This window comes from Trichomycterus rosablanca, chromosome 6 (assembly GCF_030014385.1).
Source record: "Trichomycterus rosablanca isolate fTriRos1 chromosome 6, fTriRos1.hap1, whole genome shotgun sequence".
Taxonomy (NCBI): domain Eukaryota; kingdom Metazoa; phylum Chordata; class Actinopteri; order Siluriformes; family Trichomycteridae; genus Trichomycterus; species Trichomycterus rosablanca.
The window spans coordinates 44,387,591-44,405,195 of record NC_085993.1 but is presented as its reverse complement, the minus strand read 5'-3'; the positions used below and the strand labels follow the sequence as shown (position 1 = coordinate 44,405,195).

Here is a 17,605-nt window from a genome sequence, read left to right as displayed (position 1 = left end):
CAGCAACCTTTGGATTACTAGTCCTGTGCCATAACCACTAGGCTACGGCTTGCCCCTAACTACCAAAAACCTGTTTTCCAGTTCACATACTTTTCAACAAACAGATCATGTATCAAGGTGTGCTGCACTGAAGCGTGTGTTAAGAGTCGTGTTACCATCAGTCACAAAATATTAGACTGCAAAAAAGATAAAGCAAACCATGTATGTTTAAAGAATGAGTTCTGACAACATTCTTACATGTTTACTTTTGATAATAAATTTAAACTTGACCTTTTGTGCCAGTGGTGTTACACAAGTCTGGCAGGCTGAGAGTGCATGTTGCATAGCATCCACAACCAGACTCTAAAATGTACTATTTAATTTGTTTATTAATTTCTTACTTAAGATCAGATGATTTTATTAGTGAATAAGATCATTTATCCCAATCATTTTATTTAATTTTTATCGACCACTTTGTCTAGGTCAGGGTCGTGGCAGGTCTGATTCCACTGGGTAACACTGGGCGCAATGCAGGAATACCTTGAGCAGGGCCCTAATCTATCACATGGCTTCAGTCACTCCTTTCTCCCCCTACCTCAGACATAGCCAATCATGTCTGTGTTCACGCCTGGCAGGCCAACAGCACTGCTGAGAAACCAAATCTGAGCAATGATGGGCTAGAGTAAAAGACTGCTGCACCTGCCTAGCACCAATAATAATTACAGTGGTGTTCAAAAAAATAGCAGTCCAACATCATTACCCTGATAAATCACTATTTTTAGTAGAAGTGATATTTCTACATAGCAAAAAATTTACTTTGTAAAGCATGGTGGTACAAAATGATGATATGGGGATGTTTTTCATACCATGGTGTTGCACCTATTTATCGCATACGAGGGATCATGGATCAGTTTAAATATATTAGAATACTTGAGGAGATCATGTTGCCCTATGTCGAAGAAGAAATGTCCTTAAAATGGGTGTTTCAACATGACAATGACCCATATGTCTTGTGGAGTTCATACTAAGTGCTATTTTTAATCATCCTACTGAAGGGTTTCTGGTATGCCCTAACACTAAACCCTACATGATCTTTTTATGCCAAACATACACAGTTTTCATTTGTTTCCATTCCATTTCAGTTGTTATACACCTGAAATTCTTGTCCAGTCAGTGACTGCATAAGAACAAACAGAGAGGAGGTGAATGTGATGAAATGGAATATGATTGGGTAGAAAAGAAACAAGGAACTTACTGGTTCAGATGTATATATAATATGTGAATGGAGTGACAAATAAAACCATTTGCTCTTGACAGGTAGAGGTTTAAGTGCAGATATGCTACGGTTGGGGGCTGCGCTAGTGACCCTGCTCTTACTTGTAACAGGTAAGACATCTGTAATAATATACAGTATTGTCTGATCAAGTGTCTGTGTTTATAAATGTATATTAATAATATTAAAATAATTACGTGGTCAATTGGTCAAACTTTGTGTAAGAATTAAAAAAAAATTTTTTATTAGAAAAGTCATATGGGGGCATCATGCACCGAATTTTCTGCTAGTGTTAGTGTCCACACAAAAGATTAAACAGATAATTAACCACCAAATTAGGTTAGAATTCTGTTTATGATTTCATACATGTTCATATCCTGCAAAATCGTTACCAACAATGTTAAATCTGCTGCGTATTCCCTCCCACCCCCTTTTACATGCTCTAATAAAAGCTCAGCATATGTTTCCTTATATAACAGGCATTTAAATTTTTTTATGTCTAATAATTTTTGACAAGGTCAAAATTCTGTTCAATGCTGGAACATTTATTATAGGGTCGTGCTGGTGAAAAAATCCCATTATTTAATTTGTATCATGGAGTCCTGGTCTTGCTTCAGTTCAATATGTTGTTGATCTAATTTAAAAATACAAATGTTCCTACTTGCACATTTCTGTATTATTTTTATTTAGCATTTTTGCAGTAACCTTCGACATTTCACAGTTTAACAATGACACACACATACAGCTGGGAGCCGAACCCAGGACGTTCTTGCTGTGAAGCGTCAGTGCAACCCACTGGGACAAACTGCTGCCCTGATTTTTTATCTTATTTTCTAAATAGTTCTACATTTATTTGACATTATTACAACTGAATATGAATGATATGAATACAAAATGTTTATAAGAATAAGAAGACCAATCTATTAAAAATATATGTATTCTGAATAAACAAGCACTGCTGAAAATGGTAATAAATAAAGAAATGATTAAAGGGCCATAATTAATTACATAAATTACTACAATTACTATAATGTAGAACCAATTATTAACAAATCTATTAGACCTATAGTTTTTTTTCCTCTCGGGACATTACACTTTTAATTTAATTAAAAATGTATTTATTTATTTGTAATTATTTTTTTTAATTTTATTTAATTAATTGTAAAATTAATAATTAATTAATTAATAATTATTTGACTTTATTACAACTATGGATATTAATACAAAAGGGTTTATAACAATAAGAAGACCAAATCTATTACAAATATATGTATTCTGAATAAACAAGCACTGCTGAAAATTGTAATAAATGAAGAAATGATTAAAGGGCCATCATTAATTACATAAAGTGCTATAATAAATAAACTATAATGTAGAAATAATTATTAATAAATCTACTGTATTAGACCTATAGTTTTTTTTTCTTAGAACATTACACTTTTAATTTAATTTAAGACATTTAAACTTCATAGTATTTGGTAAACATGTAAAATGCTAAAGTATTTGCTCTGTTCTACTGCAGGTTCTCTTGGTCAGCTGAATGGTAGGTATTACATATATATATATATATATATATATATTTTTTTATATATCATAAAGCAGCTGCAGTAGAATATTTTCCAGCAAGTATTTAGCATTCTAGATGCTACAAAACAAGGACTTCATAAGAAAGAAAACACAAAAACACAAATTATGCACTTGAACTTAGTAATAACAGTATCTTTTTTTCTTAGTCTGTGGTCGTGCACCTTTAAACCCCCGTATTGTGGGTGGAAAGAATGCCATTCCAGGTTCCTGGCCGTGGCAGGTTAGTTTACACAGAGGCTTTCATTTCTGTGGAGGATCCCTTATTAACAATAAATGGGTTTTAACAGCAGCTCACTGCTTCGACGAGTAAGTGTCACAAACTCAGTTCTGTACAAAACATTCAGCCACTTTTAAATAAAAGTACCAAAACATTTGATCTTTTTGTCAATCTTTTTGTTTCTTTACTTTTTTTTAGTACAAACACTGATGACCTGGTTGTTTACTTGGGAAGACAGACTCAGGACCAATTAAATCCCAACGAGATCTCGAGGGGGGTTATTGAGGTGATCAAGCACCCCAATTACAATGACATTACAAAGGACAACGACATCACCCTGCTGCTCCTGGATGCCCCTGTGGTCTTCACAGACTACATCAGACCTGTGTGCCTTCCTTCTGATCAGAGCGTTTTTACTGCTGGCACTAGATGCTGGATCACAGGCTGGGGAGACATTGAATCTGGGGGTAATGTCTACACACACACACACACACACACACACACACACACACACAGAAGCAACATACAAATACTAAGTACTTTGATACTTTACTTGCCCGAAATGCCTAATTACACCTGCAGTTAAGGCCAAAAGTATGTGGACACCCCCCCTAATTATTAAGTTAATGTTCCAGCCACACTATTAGATAGATACTTTATTTATCCACAGGGAAATTATTGTTAACTGGTATATGAATTTATATAAATGAATTAATTTGATTATATAAACGATAACATAAATGTTATTACTCACTCACTCACTGTCTTAACCGCTTATCCAGTTAGGCTCGCAGGGGGTTGCTAGAGTCTATCTCAACTTTCCAATGGGTGCAAGGCACACAGTAACACCCTGGACGGGGTGCCAGTCCATCGCAGGGCAAACACACATACACACACACACATACACCTACAGCGCAATTCAGTGTCTTCACACAAATTCGTACAGACACGCTCCTTGATCATTTGAAAAGGCTGTTACTGCCATGAAGGAGGAACTCACGGTTTTACAATTGTTTATCCTCTACTTAACAAAATTGGTAAATGTATGCATTGTCATTCATTCTAAAAATCTAACATTAACCATTGTGTATTTCCTTCACTGTTCTGTAAAAACATTCATATGTGTCTGAGATTCTGCCTGATTCGATGTTTTAATGTTAACACAGCGGTATTGCTGTACGATATATTCCAGTACTTAAAGGCTAGTACTTCGCCTAGCAGTTTTAGTTTGGTGAGCAAAGGGGCCCGCCCAATCAGCCGTCATGTAACCAAGTGATTAGTTAAAAAGACTTGTGCATGTGTTTAACACACTTTCACTAATTAGCTCTAGGGCATAGTCATGTTTGCCCCAAGGCTGACAGCAGCAATAAAAAAATCTATTTATATAGTACTGTCAAGATGTTTAGTAAACACTGCTTACGGTATCGGTGTTGCTACATAGCTGGCCACACTCATTACAGTTCTGTTAGCCACTACTAATAGCAAGGTAATATAATGAATAAACTCAATTTATTTGAGATGTAAGTTAAAAAATCATTTAATTAATAGATTGGTGGACTAGTTTGGGCATGTGCATCTTTCCTTCTTTTCTGATCATCGTGCATCTTTTCTTTTCAAGCAGTGAATGTCACTGATGAGTCAGTTTTGCATTATTACAGGCGTGTTATTTTGGCTGTAGGTTAAGGCATGCAAGGCGTTCTGCTCTGAAATGTTGCTCTGGATGTGTTATTACAGTCAAATACCACAATAATTGTTACTTCTTGACAACTTTGAATTTGTAATATGATCATCTATAGCAAGATAATATACCAGTTGTGTGAGATCAAATGCCATTATTGTTGATGTCACTCATATTCCAATCTCCACGTCTGCTAACTCCAGATGTATGTTAATGTGTGCATTTGTGACTTTAATAATAAGGCGTGTTTGTGTTTGGATTCATTGAGCAAGTAGGTCTGTGTGGTTTCACTGACGAGTTGGATACTGCTCAATGGCACAACGCCCATACAGAGTTTATCTTGCCTTACCAGGCTTTCTGTGCCAGAGACACCACTGGAAGTGACACCTTAGTCTTTGGAACTCAAGTGTACCTGCCAATAATAATTTGGAATATTATTACCAGTTGCTCACAGTAGTCGTAAAGAGGATTGGTACTTTAACAACAAATATGCACATGGAGTAGTAGCTGATTTTAGTGACCCAACCTAAACCTAAACCAAACAAATACACATGTAGTAACTAATAACCCTGTGTGTGTATGTGTGTGTATGTGTGTGTGTGTGTGTGTGTGTGTGTGTTTACAGTATCGCTGCCTAATCCAGGTGTGCTACAGCAAGCAGTAGTGCCTCTGGTTAGCAGAAAACTTTGTGACAATCAACTGGGAGTTGGATCTATTACCAGAAACATGATGTGTGCTGGCTATTTGGAAGGCGGCAGGGACACCTGCCAGGTAGGATTACCAATTCACAAATCAAACATTAAGAAAAATGTAAAGAACACCACAAATGTAATTTTTATTGTGATTCCATATTGTATTTGTATTGTATTTGTATTTGAATTGTATTGTATTCCTTGCCACAGTCGCCCTCGGCTTGCTCAACAGGGGTTTTTGTATCTGTTGGTCCTGGATTTTGTAAAGTTGCTTTGAGACAATGTATATTGTAAAAAGCGCTATATAAATAAAGTTGACTTGACTTGACTATTTGCTTCATTAAATCATACCAACCTGATATCAGTGGTCATTATTCATGGTTCAACCTGATAATCCAAACAGAGTAAGAAAGTACTAGGACATTTAAGCATTATTTTGTAAAGTAGTTTCCATAGTAGTAATATTAAATATTTCCCACTATACCTATCTTTCTTTGTCTTTAAAGGGTGACTCTGGTGGTCCAATGGTGACGAAAATGGGTGCAACCTGGATTCAACCTGGGGTTACTAGCTGGGGAAAAGGCTGTGCCTGGAAAAACTATCCTGGTGTGTATACAAATGTGGCCAGGTACCAGACCTGGATAACTGGCATAATTAAACAAAACCTGCCTGGCTTCATCCAGTTTTACTAGTGTAAAGGTAAGCCATACACACAGATCAATACGCCTTATTGTTTTGTTGACCCAGTTCAAAGCTTTGTCTTAACAACTTGCAGTACAATTATTACAAAAACAAAAAAGAAATAGACAGTGCTGTGGCTCGTGGGTAGCACTGTCGCCCCACAGTCCATAGACATGCAGTCAGGTTAACTGAGGATCCAAAATTGAGTGTGTGAGTGTATTTGTCCTGTGATGGATTGGTGTAATAAATCATTTTACAGTGTTGTTAATTGGGTTAAAAGGATCATGACTGGGTTTATTACAGTATAATAAAATAAGGAGCCTTCTTGCTGTTACTTTCTTCTGATGTGTGTTTTTTGTTTGTGCAGGTACAGTGGACAAGAATTGATGCCACGACTGACAATTCTATTAGCCCAACATATAATTATATGTGTACACCTAATAATTGGTAAACTATTGTGGGGAGCAGACATACTGCATCTGCATCCGCCACTGCTTATGTCACCAAACCTTAGCTAGCCATTAAAATGTTCTGCTGCATGATCCTCTTGTTTCCTGTGTCATCATTTTTGTCATATGTGGTGTGTTTACAGGTATAAGAAGATTGAGACCAGTAATAGTTTGGCTTAAATACAAACAGTATACAGCGTAAATACAAAAATACAGCAGTGAAACCAAAAATCTGTGATTTGTTCATTCTTTTGAATCTATCTTTAACTGCCAAAAGTATAACGAAATAATTTCCAATATTTTCATGGACCAATTCATTTTATTTTGTAAATATATACAAATTATGCTTTTTTTCTTTATACACCGATCAGCCATAACATTAAAACCACCTCCTTGTTTCTACACTCACTGTCCATTTTATCGGCTTCACTTACCTTATAGAAGCACTTTGTAGTTCTACAATTACTGACTGTAGTCCATCTGTTTCTCTGGATGCTTTGTTAGCACCCTTTCATGCTGTCCTTCAATGGTCAGGACTCTCCTAGGACTACTACAGAGTACTACAGGTATTATTTGGGTGGTGGGTCATTCTCAGCACTGCAGTGACACTGACATGGTGGTGGTGTGTTAGTGTGTGTTGTGCTGGTATGAGTGGATCGGACACAGTAGCGCTGCTGAAGTTTTTTTTGTTGTTTTTTTTTAAGCATTTTCTCCCCCCCTGTAGCGCGTCCAATTGCCCAATTGCATCGTGCTTCCTCTCTGCCTATGCCAATCCCTGCTCTGACCGAGGAGATCGAAGCTAACCCACGCCCCCTCCGACACGTGGGCAGCAAGCCGTATGCATCATATCACCCACACATTGACGAGTGTTGTGCCAGCTAGCTTTGTGTACGGAGAGACACCCCACTCTTTCCTCATCTCTGTGTAGGCGCCTTTAATCAGCCAGCAGAGGTCCCTGACAGAGAGAGACCCTTATCCGGCTTAGTCCCGCCCATCTGAACAACAGGACAATCGTTGTTCATGTGACCGCTCAGCCTCAGCCAGCAAGGCAGAGCTGAGATTCGATACGATGTATTCGAGATCCCAGCTCTGGTTGCAGCATGTGTTTTTACCGCTGCGCCACCTGAGCGGCCCTGAAGGTTTTAAACACCTCACTGTCACTGCTGGACTGAGAATAGTCCACCAACCAAAAAAATCCAGCCAACAGCGCCCTGTGCGCAGTGTCCTGTGACCACTGATGAAGGTCTAGAAGATGACCAACTCAAACAGCAGCAATAGATGAGCGACTGTCTCTGATTTTACATATACAAGGTGGACCAACTAGGTAGGAGTGTCTAATAGAGTGGACAGTGAGTGGACACGGTATTTAAAAACTCCAGCAGCGCTGCTGTGTCTCATCCACTCATACCAGTACAACACACACTAACACACCACCACCATGTCAGTGTCACTGCAGTGCTGAGAATGATCCACCACCTAAATAATACCTGCTCTGTGGTGGTCCTGTGGGGGTCCTGACCATTGAAGAACACGGTGAAAGCAGACTAAAACAGTATGTAGAAGAATAGATGGACTACAGTCAGTTATTGTAGAACTACAAAGTTCTTCTATATGGTACGTGGAGCTGATAAAATGGAGAGTCAGTGGAGAAACAAGCAGGTGGTTTTAATGTTATGGCTGATCAGTATATATATATATATATATATATATATATATATATATATTTATATATATATATACAGTATATATACACAGTATATACAGTGTATCACAAAAGTGAGTACACCCCTCACATTTCTGCAAATATTTCATTATATATTTTCATGGGACAACACTATAGACATGAAACTTGGATATAACTTAGAGTAGTCAGTGTACAGCTTGTATAGCAGTGTAGATTTACTGTCTTCTGAAAATAACTCAACACACAGCCATTAATGTCTAAATAGCTGGCAACATAAGTGAGTACACCCCACAGTGAACATGTCCAAATTGTGCCCAAATGTGTCGTTGTCCCTCCCTGGTGTCATGTGTCAAGGTCCCAGGTGTAAATGGGGAGCAGGGCTGTTAAATTTGGTGTTTTGGGTACAATTCTCTCATACTGGCCACTGGATATTCAACATGGCACCTCATGGCAAAGAACTCTCTGAGGATGTGAGAAATAGAATTGCTGCTCTCCACAAAGATGGCCTGGGCTATAAGAAGATTGCTAACACCCTGAAACTGAGCTACAGCATGGTGGCCAAGGTGATACAGCGGTTTTCCAGGACAGGTTCCACTCGGAACAGGCTTCGCCAGGGTCGACCAAAGAAGTTGAGTCCACGTGTTCGGCATCATATCCAGAGGTTGGCTTTAAAAAATAGACACATGAGTGCTGCCAGCATTGCTGCAGAGGTTGAAGACGTGGGAGGTCAGCCTGTCAGTGTTCAGACCATACGCCGCACACTGCATCAACTCGGTCTGCATGGTCATCATCCCAGAAGGAAGCTGACGCACAAGAAAGCCCGCAAACAGTTTGCTGAAGACAAGCAGTCCAAGAACATGGATTACGGGAATGCCCTGTGGTCTGACGAGACCAAGATAAACTTGTTTGGCTCAGATGGTGTCCAGCATGTGTGGCGGCGCCCTGGTGAGAAGTACCAAGACAACTGTATCTTGCCTACAGTCAAGCATGGTGGTGGTAGCATCATGGTCTTGGGCTGCATGAGTGTTGCTGGCACTGGGGAGCTGCAGTTCATTGAGGGAAACATGAATTCCAACATGTACTGTGACATTCTGAAACAGAGCATGATCCCCTCCCTTCGAAAACTGCAGGATAACGTCCAACAGGATAACGACCCCAAACACAACCTCCAAGATGACAACTGCCTTGCTGAGGAAGCTGAAGGTAAAGGTGATGGACTAAACCCAATTGAGCACCTGTGGCGCATCCTCAAGTGGAAGGTGGAGGAGTTCAAGGTGTCTAACATCCACCAGCTCCGTGATGTCATCATGGAGGAGTGGAAGAGGAATCCAGTAGCAACCTGTGCAGCTCTGGTGAATTCCACGCCTAGGAGGGTTAAGGCAGTGTTGGATAATAATGGTGGTCACACAAAATATTGACACATTTGGGCACAATTTGGACATGTTCACTGTGGGGTGTACTCACTTATGTTGCCAGCCATTTAGACATTAATGGCTGTGTGTTGAGTTATTTTCAAAAGACAGTAAATCTACACTGCTATACAAGTTGTACACTGACTACTCTAAGTTATATCCAAGTTTTATTTCTATAGTGTTGTCCCATGAAAAGATATAATAAAATATTTGCAGAAATGTGAGGGGTGTACTCACTTTTGTGATACACTGTATATATATAGTGGCAGCAACAAAACTCTAGAAATCTTCCAGCATAACACCACACCACCACTGGACACAACCAAAGTCAAGGATGAAACTCCTGTGGGCCCCTGAGCAAGGCTCTCAACCCTCAATTGCTCAAACTCTAAAGTTGTTTTGGATAGTTAATGCTGCAAATGTAAATGTAAATACTATAATTAATAAAGCATAGGTCACTGGAAACCTTTGTTAGACAATGATGATTAGAAATAAAGACCTGAGTGTCTTTGATAAGGACCATCTTGTTATGGTCAGTATCTCCAAAACAGCATGAGGTGCACCCATGCCGCCATGATGAAAACCCATCCGTAAGTCTGAGAAGAGACAAGCTACAAACCAACTACAAATTGCAGGTAATTTTAATTCTGGTGATAAAGTAAAATCCTCACAACACAAATAGCGCTTTTCCACCAAAAGAACCCTGGTTCTTGAACCGGTTCTGTTCAGGTTTCTTCGAACCTTGGTGTTTTGTAGAGAACCGACCCGCGTTTCCACCAGTAGTGATGTGATGGCAAAGTGTGTAGATTATTTGCTGTTGTTACAGATGTTCGTTTTTATGCAAAAAGCTTCGATCAGCTATAGGTGATAAGAAGACGTAGACGTGTTTGTCGTAGTTGTTGTTTTCTTTAGTTCACTGACGTGAGAAGTGCGACCCTTTAGCCGATTTGCTCAGCGCTCGGCTTGAGCAATAAAACATCACTAAAGTTCCATGACACGAACATCCATTTGTGTAAAATAACCATCAAATTAACTCTAAAAGCTCCACCTGTATCTGTGTGTAGCTGTATTAACTTCACGTGTAGTGGTTTTGCAGCTCGGGGTTCTGAATATCAGAACACTAAACTTCTCTCCGTTATTACTGGTTATAGGTGCTATAGGTTCTCTGTACTGCCCAAATTCAGCGGTCATTGTTTTAGTACAACAAGCCACATTACTTTTTATTTTTCCCGTTAAGCGTTTTTCGTACTGTCCAGGTCATAACACAAAGTTAATTGCTTTGAAAATATCAGCAGCAAAAAGGCTCAAAATTTAATCAGGTAAACTTAAAAAAAAAAAAATGTTTAGCACCAAAGAGGTTTAGCAGCTTCGCATGTGAAAGCATCCAAACCTCTACACTGTGACACGCCCACAGATGACGTCACGGTTCGCGCTGAAAAACCAAGTATTCTGTGGTGCCAGATTAGAACACTAGTTCGCTGTCTGGAACCTCTATTTTGTTTGGTGGAAACACGCAGAACTGGTTCAAAATCAGGTATGCGAACCGGAACGGGGCCGGATCCGCGTCGGTGGAAAAGGGGTAACAGTGAATCAGAATATAAACAGGACTACTTCAGATGTCTTGTGGAGTTCATACTAAGTGCTATTTTTAATCATCCTACTGAAAGGTTTCTGGTATGCCCTTACACTGCACTAAACCTTGCACCTACATGATCTTTTATGCCAGACATACACAGTTTTTGTTTTCATTTCATTTTATCTTTTATACACCTGAAATTATTGTTCAGTCAGTGACTGAATAAGATCAAACATGGAGGAGGTGAATGTGATGAAATGGAATATGATTGGTTAGAAAGCAAACAAGAAACATACTGGTTCAGAAAAATATATAATATGTAAATGGAGTGACAAGTAAAGCCATTCAGTCTTAACAGATAAGAGGGTTAAGTGCAGAGATGCTATGGTTGGAGGCTGCGCTAGTGACCCTGTTTTTACTTGTAACAGGTAAGACATACACAACATGTGTAATAATATACAGTATTGTCTGATCAAGTATCTGTGTTTAGAAATGTATATTTTTTACAGTGAAATCATAATATTAAAATAATTGTGTGATTAATTGGTCAAGAATGTTAGACTTGTTCAATAAAAAAAATACACATTTTAAATAAATAAATATATATATATATATATATATATAAGAATTGTTTTTATTAAAAAAGTCACATGGGGACATCATGCACCGAATTTTCTGCTAGTGTAAATGTCCACACAAAGTATCATACTGCCACTTAAACCATGCATGTAAGATAAACAGATAATTATCCACCAAATCAGAACAGAAATCAGTTTCTGATTACATACATGATCATTTTACAAGCATTTTCATTTTGACAAAATTCTGTGCAATGCAGGAACATTTATTATAGGCACGTTTTGGTGAAAAAATCCCATGGTTCTGGTTTTGCTTCAATTTGATATGTTGTTGATATATTTTTTGTGAACAATTATTTTCAGGACCATGTTGTTATGAGATACAGTTTGCAGTATCTAGTAGGAACATCGCAAAATACAAGATCTTGTAACCTGTAGGGAGCTATAAGAGATTCTTCCACTGAATGCCAAGAGGTTGATATATTCAGATTTAACCAGACTAACAAGGGTCGCAGGGTGAAGGCCTGAGCATATATCTTAAAATTTGGGAATGCAAGACCACCATCAGACTTGCATCTTTGCAAGGTGGATAATTTTATCCGGGGACTTTCGCCATTCCAAATTTATAAGGACAAAGTTTGAGAGAGTGTAGCCCAATAATCTACAGGGGGAGGTAAAGGAATCATGAAACTAAAACAATTAATTCGAGGTAAAATATGTTGTTGATATAATTGAAAAATACAAATGTGTCCTATTTGCACATTTATGTATTATTTTTGTATTTAGCATTTTTGCTGTTATTGCTGGATTTGAGCGAGTTTGACAAGGAACAAATTGTGATGGCTAGACGACTGGGTCGGAGCATCTCCAAAACTGCAGCTCTTGTGGGGTGTTGTGCAGTGGTCAGTACCTATCAAAAGTGGTCCAAGGACGGAACAGTGGTAAACTGGCGACAGGGTCATGGGTGGCCAAGGCTCACTGATGCATGTGGGGAGCAAAGCTGGTCCGATCCAACAGACGAGCTACTGTAGCTCAAATTGCTGAAGAAGTTAATGCTGGTTCTGATAGAAAGGTGTCAGAATACAAAGTGCATCACAGTTTGTTGCGTATAGGGCAGCAAAAGGGGGACCAACACAATATTAGAAAGGTGGTCATAATGTTATGCCTAATCAGTGTATATACAGTACATTTATTGCTGTCTTAGTCACTAAGGTATTTGCTCTGTATTATTGCAGGTTCTCTTGGTCAGCTGAATGGTAGGTACTACTTTTCTTTTCTCTATATCATAAAGCGGCTGCAGTAGATATTTGGTTGGCATTCTAGATGGACAAGGACTTCATAAGAAAGAAAACACAAAAACACAAATTATGCATTTGATTATAGCAGTAACAGTATCTTTTTTTCTCAGTATGTGGTCGGGCACCTTTAAACCCCCGTATTGTGGGTGGAAAGAATGCCATTCCAGGTTCCTGGCCGTGGCAGGTTAGTTTACACAGAGGCTTTCATTTCTGTGGAGGATCCCTTATTAACAATAAATGGGTTTTAACAGCAGCTCACTGCTTCGACGAGTAAGTGTCACAAACTCAGTTCTGTACAAAACATTCAGCCACTTTTAAATAAAAGTACCAAAACATTTGATCTTTTTGTCAATCTTTTTTTTTTCTTAACTTTTTTTTTTTAGTACAAACACTGATGACCTGGTTGTTTACTTGGGAAGACAGACTCAGGACCAATTAAATCCCAACGAGCTCTCGAGGGGGGTTATTGAAGTGATCAAGCACCCCAATTACAATGACATTACAAAGGACAACGACATCACCCTGCTGCTCCTGGATGCCCCTGTGGTCTTCACAGACTACATCAGACCTGTGTGCCTTCCTTCTGATCAGAGCGTTTTTACTGCTGGCACTAGATGCTGGATCACAGGCTGGGGAGACATTGAATCTGGGGGTAATGTCTACACACATACAAACACACACACACACACACACACACAAGCAAAGTACAAATACTAAGTACTTTGGTACTTTACTTGTCAGCAATGCTTTATTACACTTGCAGTTGAGGTCAAAAGTATACTTACACTGTTGAGAACTATAAACACTGCACTGCCAAACAAAAGTATGTGGACACCCCTCCTAACTATTGAAGTTAATAATAAATGTTTCCATTTACATTACATTTTCAGCATTTAGCAGACACTTTTATCCAAAGCGACTTACACAGTGAGCGGAACACAGTGAGCAATTGAGGGTTAAGGGTCTTGCTCAGGGACCCAACAGTGGCAACTTGGTGGTGGTGGGGCTTGAACCGGCAACCTTCTGTTCACTAGTCCAGTACCTTAACCACTGAGCTATCACTGACCCCAGCACACCCATTGCTAAATGGTGTATGAGTTCATATAAATGTATTTATTTAATTATTTAAAAGATTATATAAATGCTAATTATGTAAATTAAGTAGGGGCAGTTGTAGCCTAGCGGTTAAGGTACTGGACTAGTAATCAAAAGGTCGCTGGTTCAAGCCCCACCACTGCCAGGTTGCAACTGAGCAAGGCCCTTAACCCTCAATTGCTTAGACAATATACTGTTACAGTACTGTAAGTCGACTGATCGGCGATAGGGGGTTTCACACTACACGATCTATCACCAACTGGAATCGCAGACGAGCTTCTCTGGTCTCCCAAACTACGTTTTGTCACGAAGACACACGCGAGAAGTGACGAAAGGTTTAATGATACCACGGCCAAAAATGCACATCAACAAGTAGCGAGTGATCAAAGTTTGTGCGCTGATGTGCAGCGTAAAAACAAGAAGGAAAAAATAAATGAATCCAAGTTGATTTAGCTACGTGAACAGCATGGATTGTTCTATAGTGAGTTGGAGGTTAATAAATATTTTTTTGCAGTGCAACGTTGGTGTTATGTTTTGTAGAGAATCATAAGGTCAGAAATACTGTAAAACTTGTGTGTGCCGATGTATTCTGATATAAACTATATTATGCCCCTGTCCCATATTTTCACAACTCCTCCCCTGCGTTTCCCCTCACACCTATCTTGCGTTCTCATTGGCTGTTCGACAAAGGACTCATTGCCTGTCGGGCAACTCATATCCAGATATTTGACAAGCTAGATATATTTCTTCAGGCCGCTCAGATCAAGTTGTTGAGTAGTTCACACAAAGCGATAGAGAGCAAATCTAGCGCCGACCAGTCGGCGAGCGAAAATCAGGGCAACAATCGTGTAGTGTGAACAAGGCATTAGTCTTTGGAACTCAAGTGTTCCTGCCAAAAATAATTTGGAATATTATTACCAGTTGCTCACAGTAGTCCTAAAGTGGATTGATGATTTAAGAACAAATATGCACATGGGGTAGTAGCTGATTTTTAATGACCCAACTTAAACCAAAACAAATACACATGTATTAACTAATAACCCTAATTGTGTGTGTGTGTGTGTTTACAGTATCTCTGCCTAATCCAGGTGTGCTACAGCAAGCAGTAGTGCCTCTGGTTAGCAGAAAACTTTGTGATGAAAAACTGGGAGTTGGATCTATTACCAGAAACATGATGTGTGCTGGCTATTTGGAAGGCGGCAGGGACACCTGCCAGGTAGGCTTACCAATTCACAAATCAAACATTAAGAAAAATTTAATAAATATACAACAACAAATGCAAGGTTGGATCTGATAATCCAAAGGGAGTAAGAAAGTACAAAGACATTTTAGCAAACAGTATGACCCGGTATAATTAATAATGATTAATATTTTATTTAATACTTGTATTATTTTGTAAAGCAATTATTGTAGTTTCCATAGTAGTAATATTACATATTTCCCACTATGCCTATCTTTTTTTGTCTTGAAGGGTGACTCTGGTGGTCCAATGGTGACAAAAATGGGTGCAACCTGGATTCAGCCTGGGGTTACTAGCTGGGGTATAGGTTGTGCCTGGAAAAACTATCCTGGTGTGTATACAAATGTGGCCAGGTACCAGACCTGGATCTCCAGCACAATCAAACAAAACCTCCCTGGCTTTATCCAGTTTTACTAGTGTAAAAGTAAGATATACACACAGATCAATAGGCCTTAATGTTTTGTTGACCCAGTTCAAAGCTTTGCCATAACAATGTGCAATACAATTATTATTATGTTACACAAAGCAGATCTGTTAGTTTTGTGTTGTACTGTTAGCTGCTAGGGTGGCTCGGTGGGTAGCACTGTCGCCTCACAGCAAGAAGGTTCTGGGTTCGATTTCCAAGTGGAGCAGTCCGGGTCTTTTCTGTGTGGAGTTTGCATGTATCTGCATGGGTTTCAAAGACATGAAATCAGGTTAATTAGTGCTAATAAAATTGCCCCAAGTATAAGTGTGTGTGTGTGTGTGTTAATGTGTGTGTTTTGCCCTGTGATGGACTGGCTACCTGTCCAGGGTGTTTCCCCCGTCTGGCCCAGTGAATTGGACTCACCTTGACCCTGAATAGGATGTAGTATTGTCAGTTGGGTTAAAGGGGTAATTACAGGGTTTATTAAAATGTTACTTTCTTCTAATGTGTGTTTATTGTTGGTGCAGGTACAGTGGATGAGAATTGCTCTATTAGCCCACTGGACAAAGCGCTGAAGACTCTATTAGCCCATGCTCATATATATTAACACTTCTAATAATAATTGTTAAACTATCAGTCTAAAAATTACTTTGGGGGGGGGTTACCCTGTCACCCGACCTTAACTAGCCATTAAAATGTTCTGCTGCATGAGCTTCTTGTTTCCTGTGTCATCTGTGTCATCATTTTTGTCATATGTGGTGTGTTAACAGGTATATGAAGATTAAGATCAGTTATAGTTTGGCTTAAATACAAACACTATTTCTGGAAAAGTTGGGACATTTTGTAAAAAGCAGTAAAACCAGTCATTGTATCTTGGTGGTATGGCAGGGGCTTAGAACAATCTACATACCTATCCTCACCTATGGTCATGAGCTTTGGGTAATGACTGAAAGAGTAAGGTTGCAAGTACAAGCAGCAGAAATGAGTTCGCTTAGCCAAATGAGAGGAGCCAGTTGAGGTAGGTGGTTTGGGCATCTTACAAGAATGCACTCTCGTCAGCTCCCACTAAAGCTCTTCAAGACCTCTTTATTGACGGAGACCCCGGGGCAGACCCAGGACCTGCTAAAGGGATTATATCTCACAGTTGGCTTGGAAATGCCTGGGGATCCCCTAGGAGGAGCTGGAATCTGTGGCTGACATTCTCAGCCTGTTGCTACAGCAACCCTTAACAGAAAAAAGTAAATGGAACCTGAAGTGACCTCCACTCCTCTGAAATGTTCCCGTGAGTAATACTCCACACAAATACGTTCAATGCGACAAAGAAAACATATCATGTTTCCTTTATTCAACTAAAAGCTTTATTGACATTTCAGTTAAATACCAATTGAGTACCAATTGAAATGAAACAACATTCCTCCAGGATCATGGTGCATTGCAGGACATAAAAGCAAACAATACAATATACACAGTGCTGTTAAATATAAAAGACTCAATGAACACACAGTAAATAAAGAATAGGCCTAAAATAAGTAAAGGGAGAGACCAAGAACAGTGTGATGTTGACAGTACATGGTACTGCATATTTAAATATCAGCATACTTAACCTAAGCTATCAATATTTTTTATTATTTTAATAAAGCCCACATGCTGGCTGATAGCATTACAGATTTTAAAATATGCTGTTTCATATATGGTAAGTTGTACGACTAAATTTTCATGCTCATTAACATACTGTATTTAGTAGTATGCTGTGATAGGTT

The 17,605-nt window shown here is 39.0% G+C and overlaps 1 protein-coding gene across 1 annotated transcript; it reads left to right on the top strand.

Annotated features, from left to right (window-relative positions):
• Window positions 1-1,316: 1,316 nt before the first annotated feature.
• LOC134317336 (transmembrane protease serine 9-like) lies at window positions 1,317-15,856 on the top strand. The gene is made up of 13 exons (XM_062998149.1): window positions 1,317-1,365; window positions 2,775-2,795; window positions 2,986-3,145; window positions 3,255-3,523; window positions 5,360-5,505; window positions 5,933-6,108; window positions 6,700-6,719; window positions 10,190-10,287; window positions 13,011-13,062; window positions 13,215-13,374; window positions 13,488-13,756; window positions 15,270-15,415; window positions 15,671-15,856. The coding sequence occupies exons 1-13, from the start codon at window positions 1,317-1,319 to the stop codon at window positions 15,854-15,856; spliced, it is 1,752 nt and encodes a 583-aa protein (XP_062854219.1).
• Window positions 15,857-17,605: the final 1,749 nt, after the last annotated feature.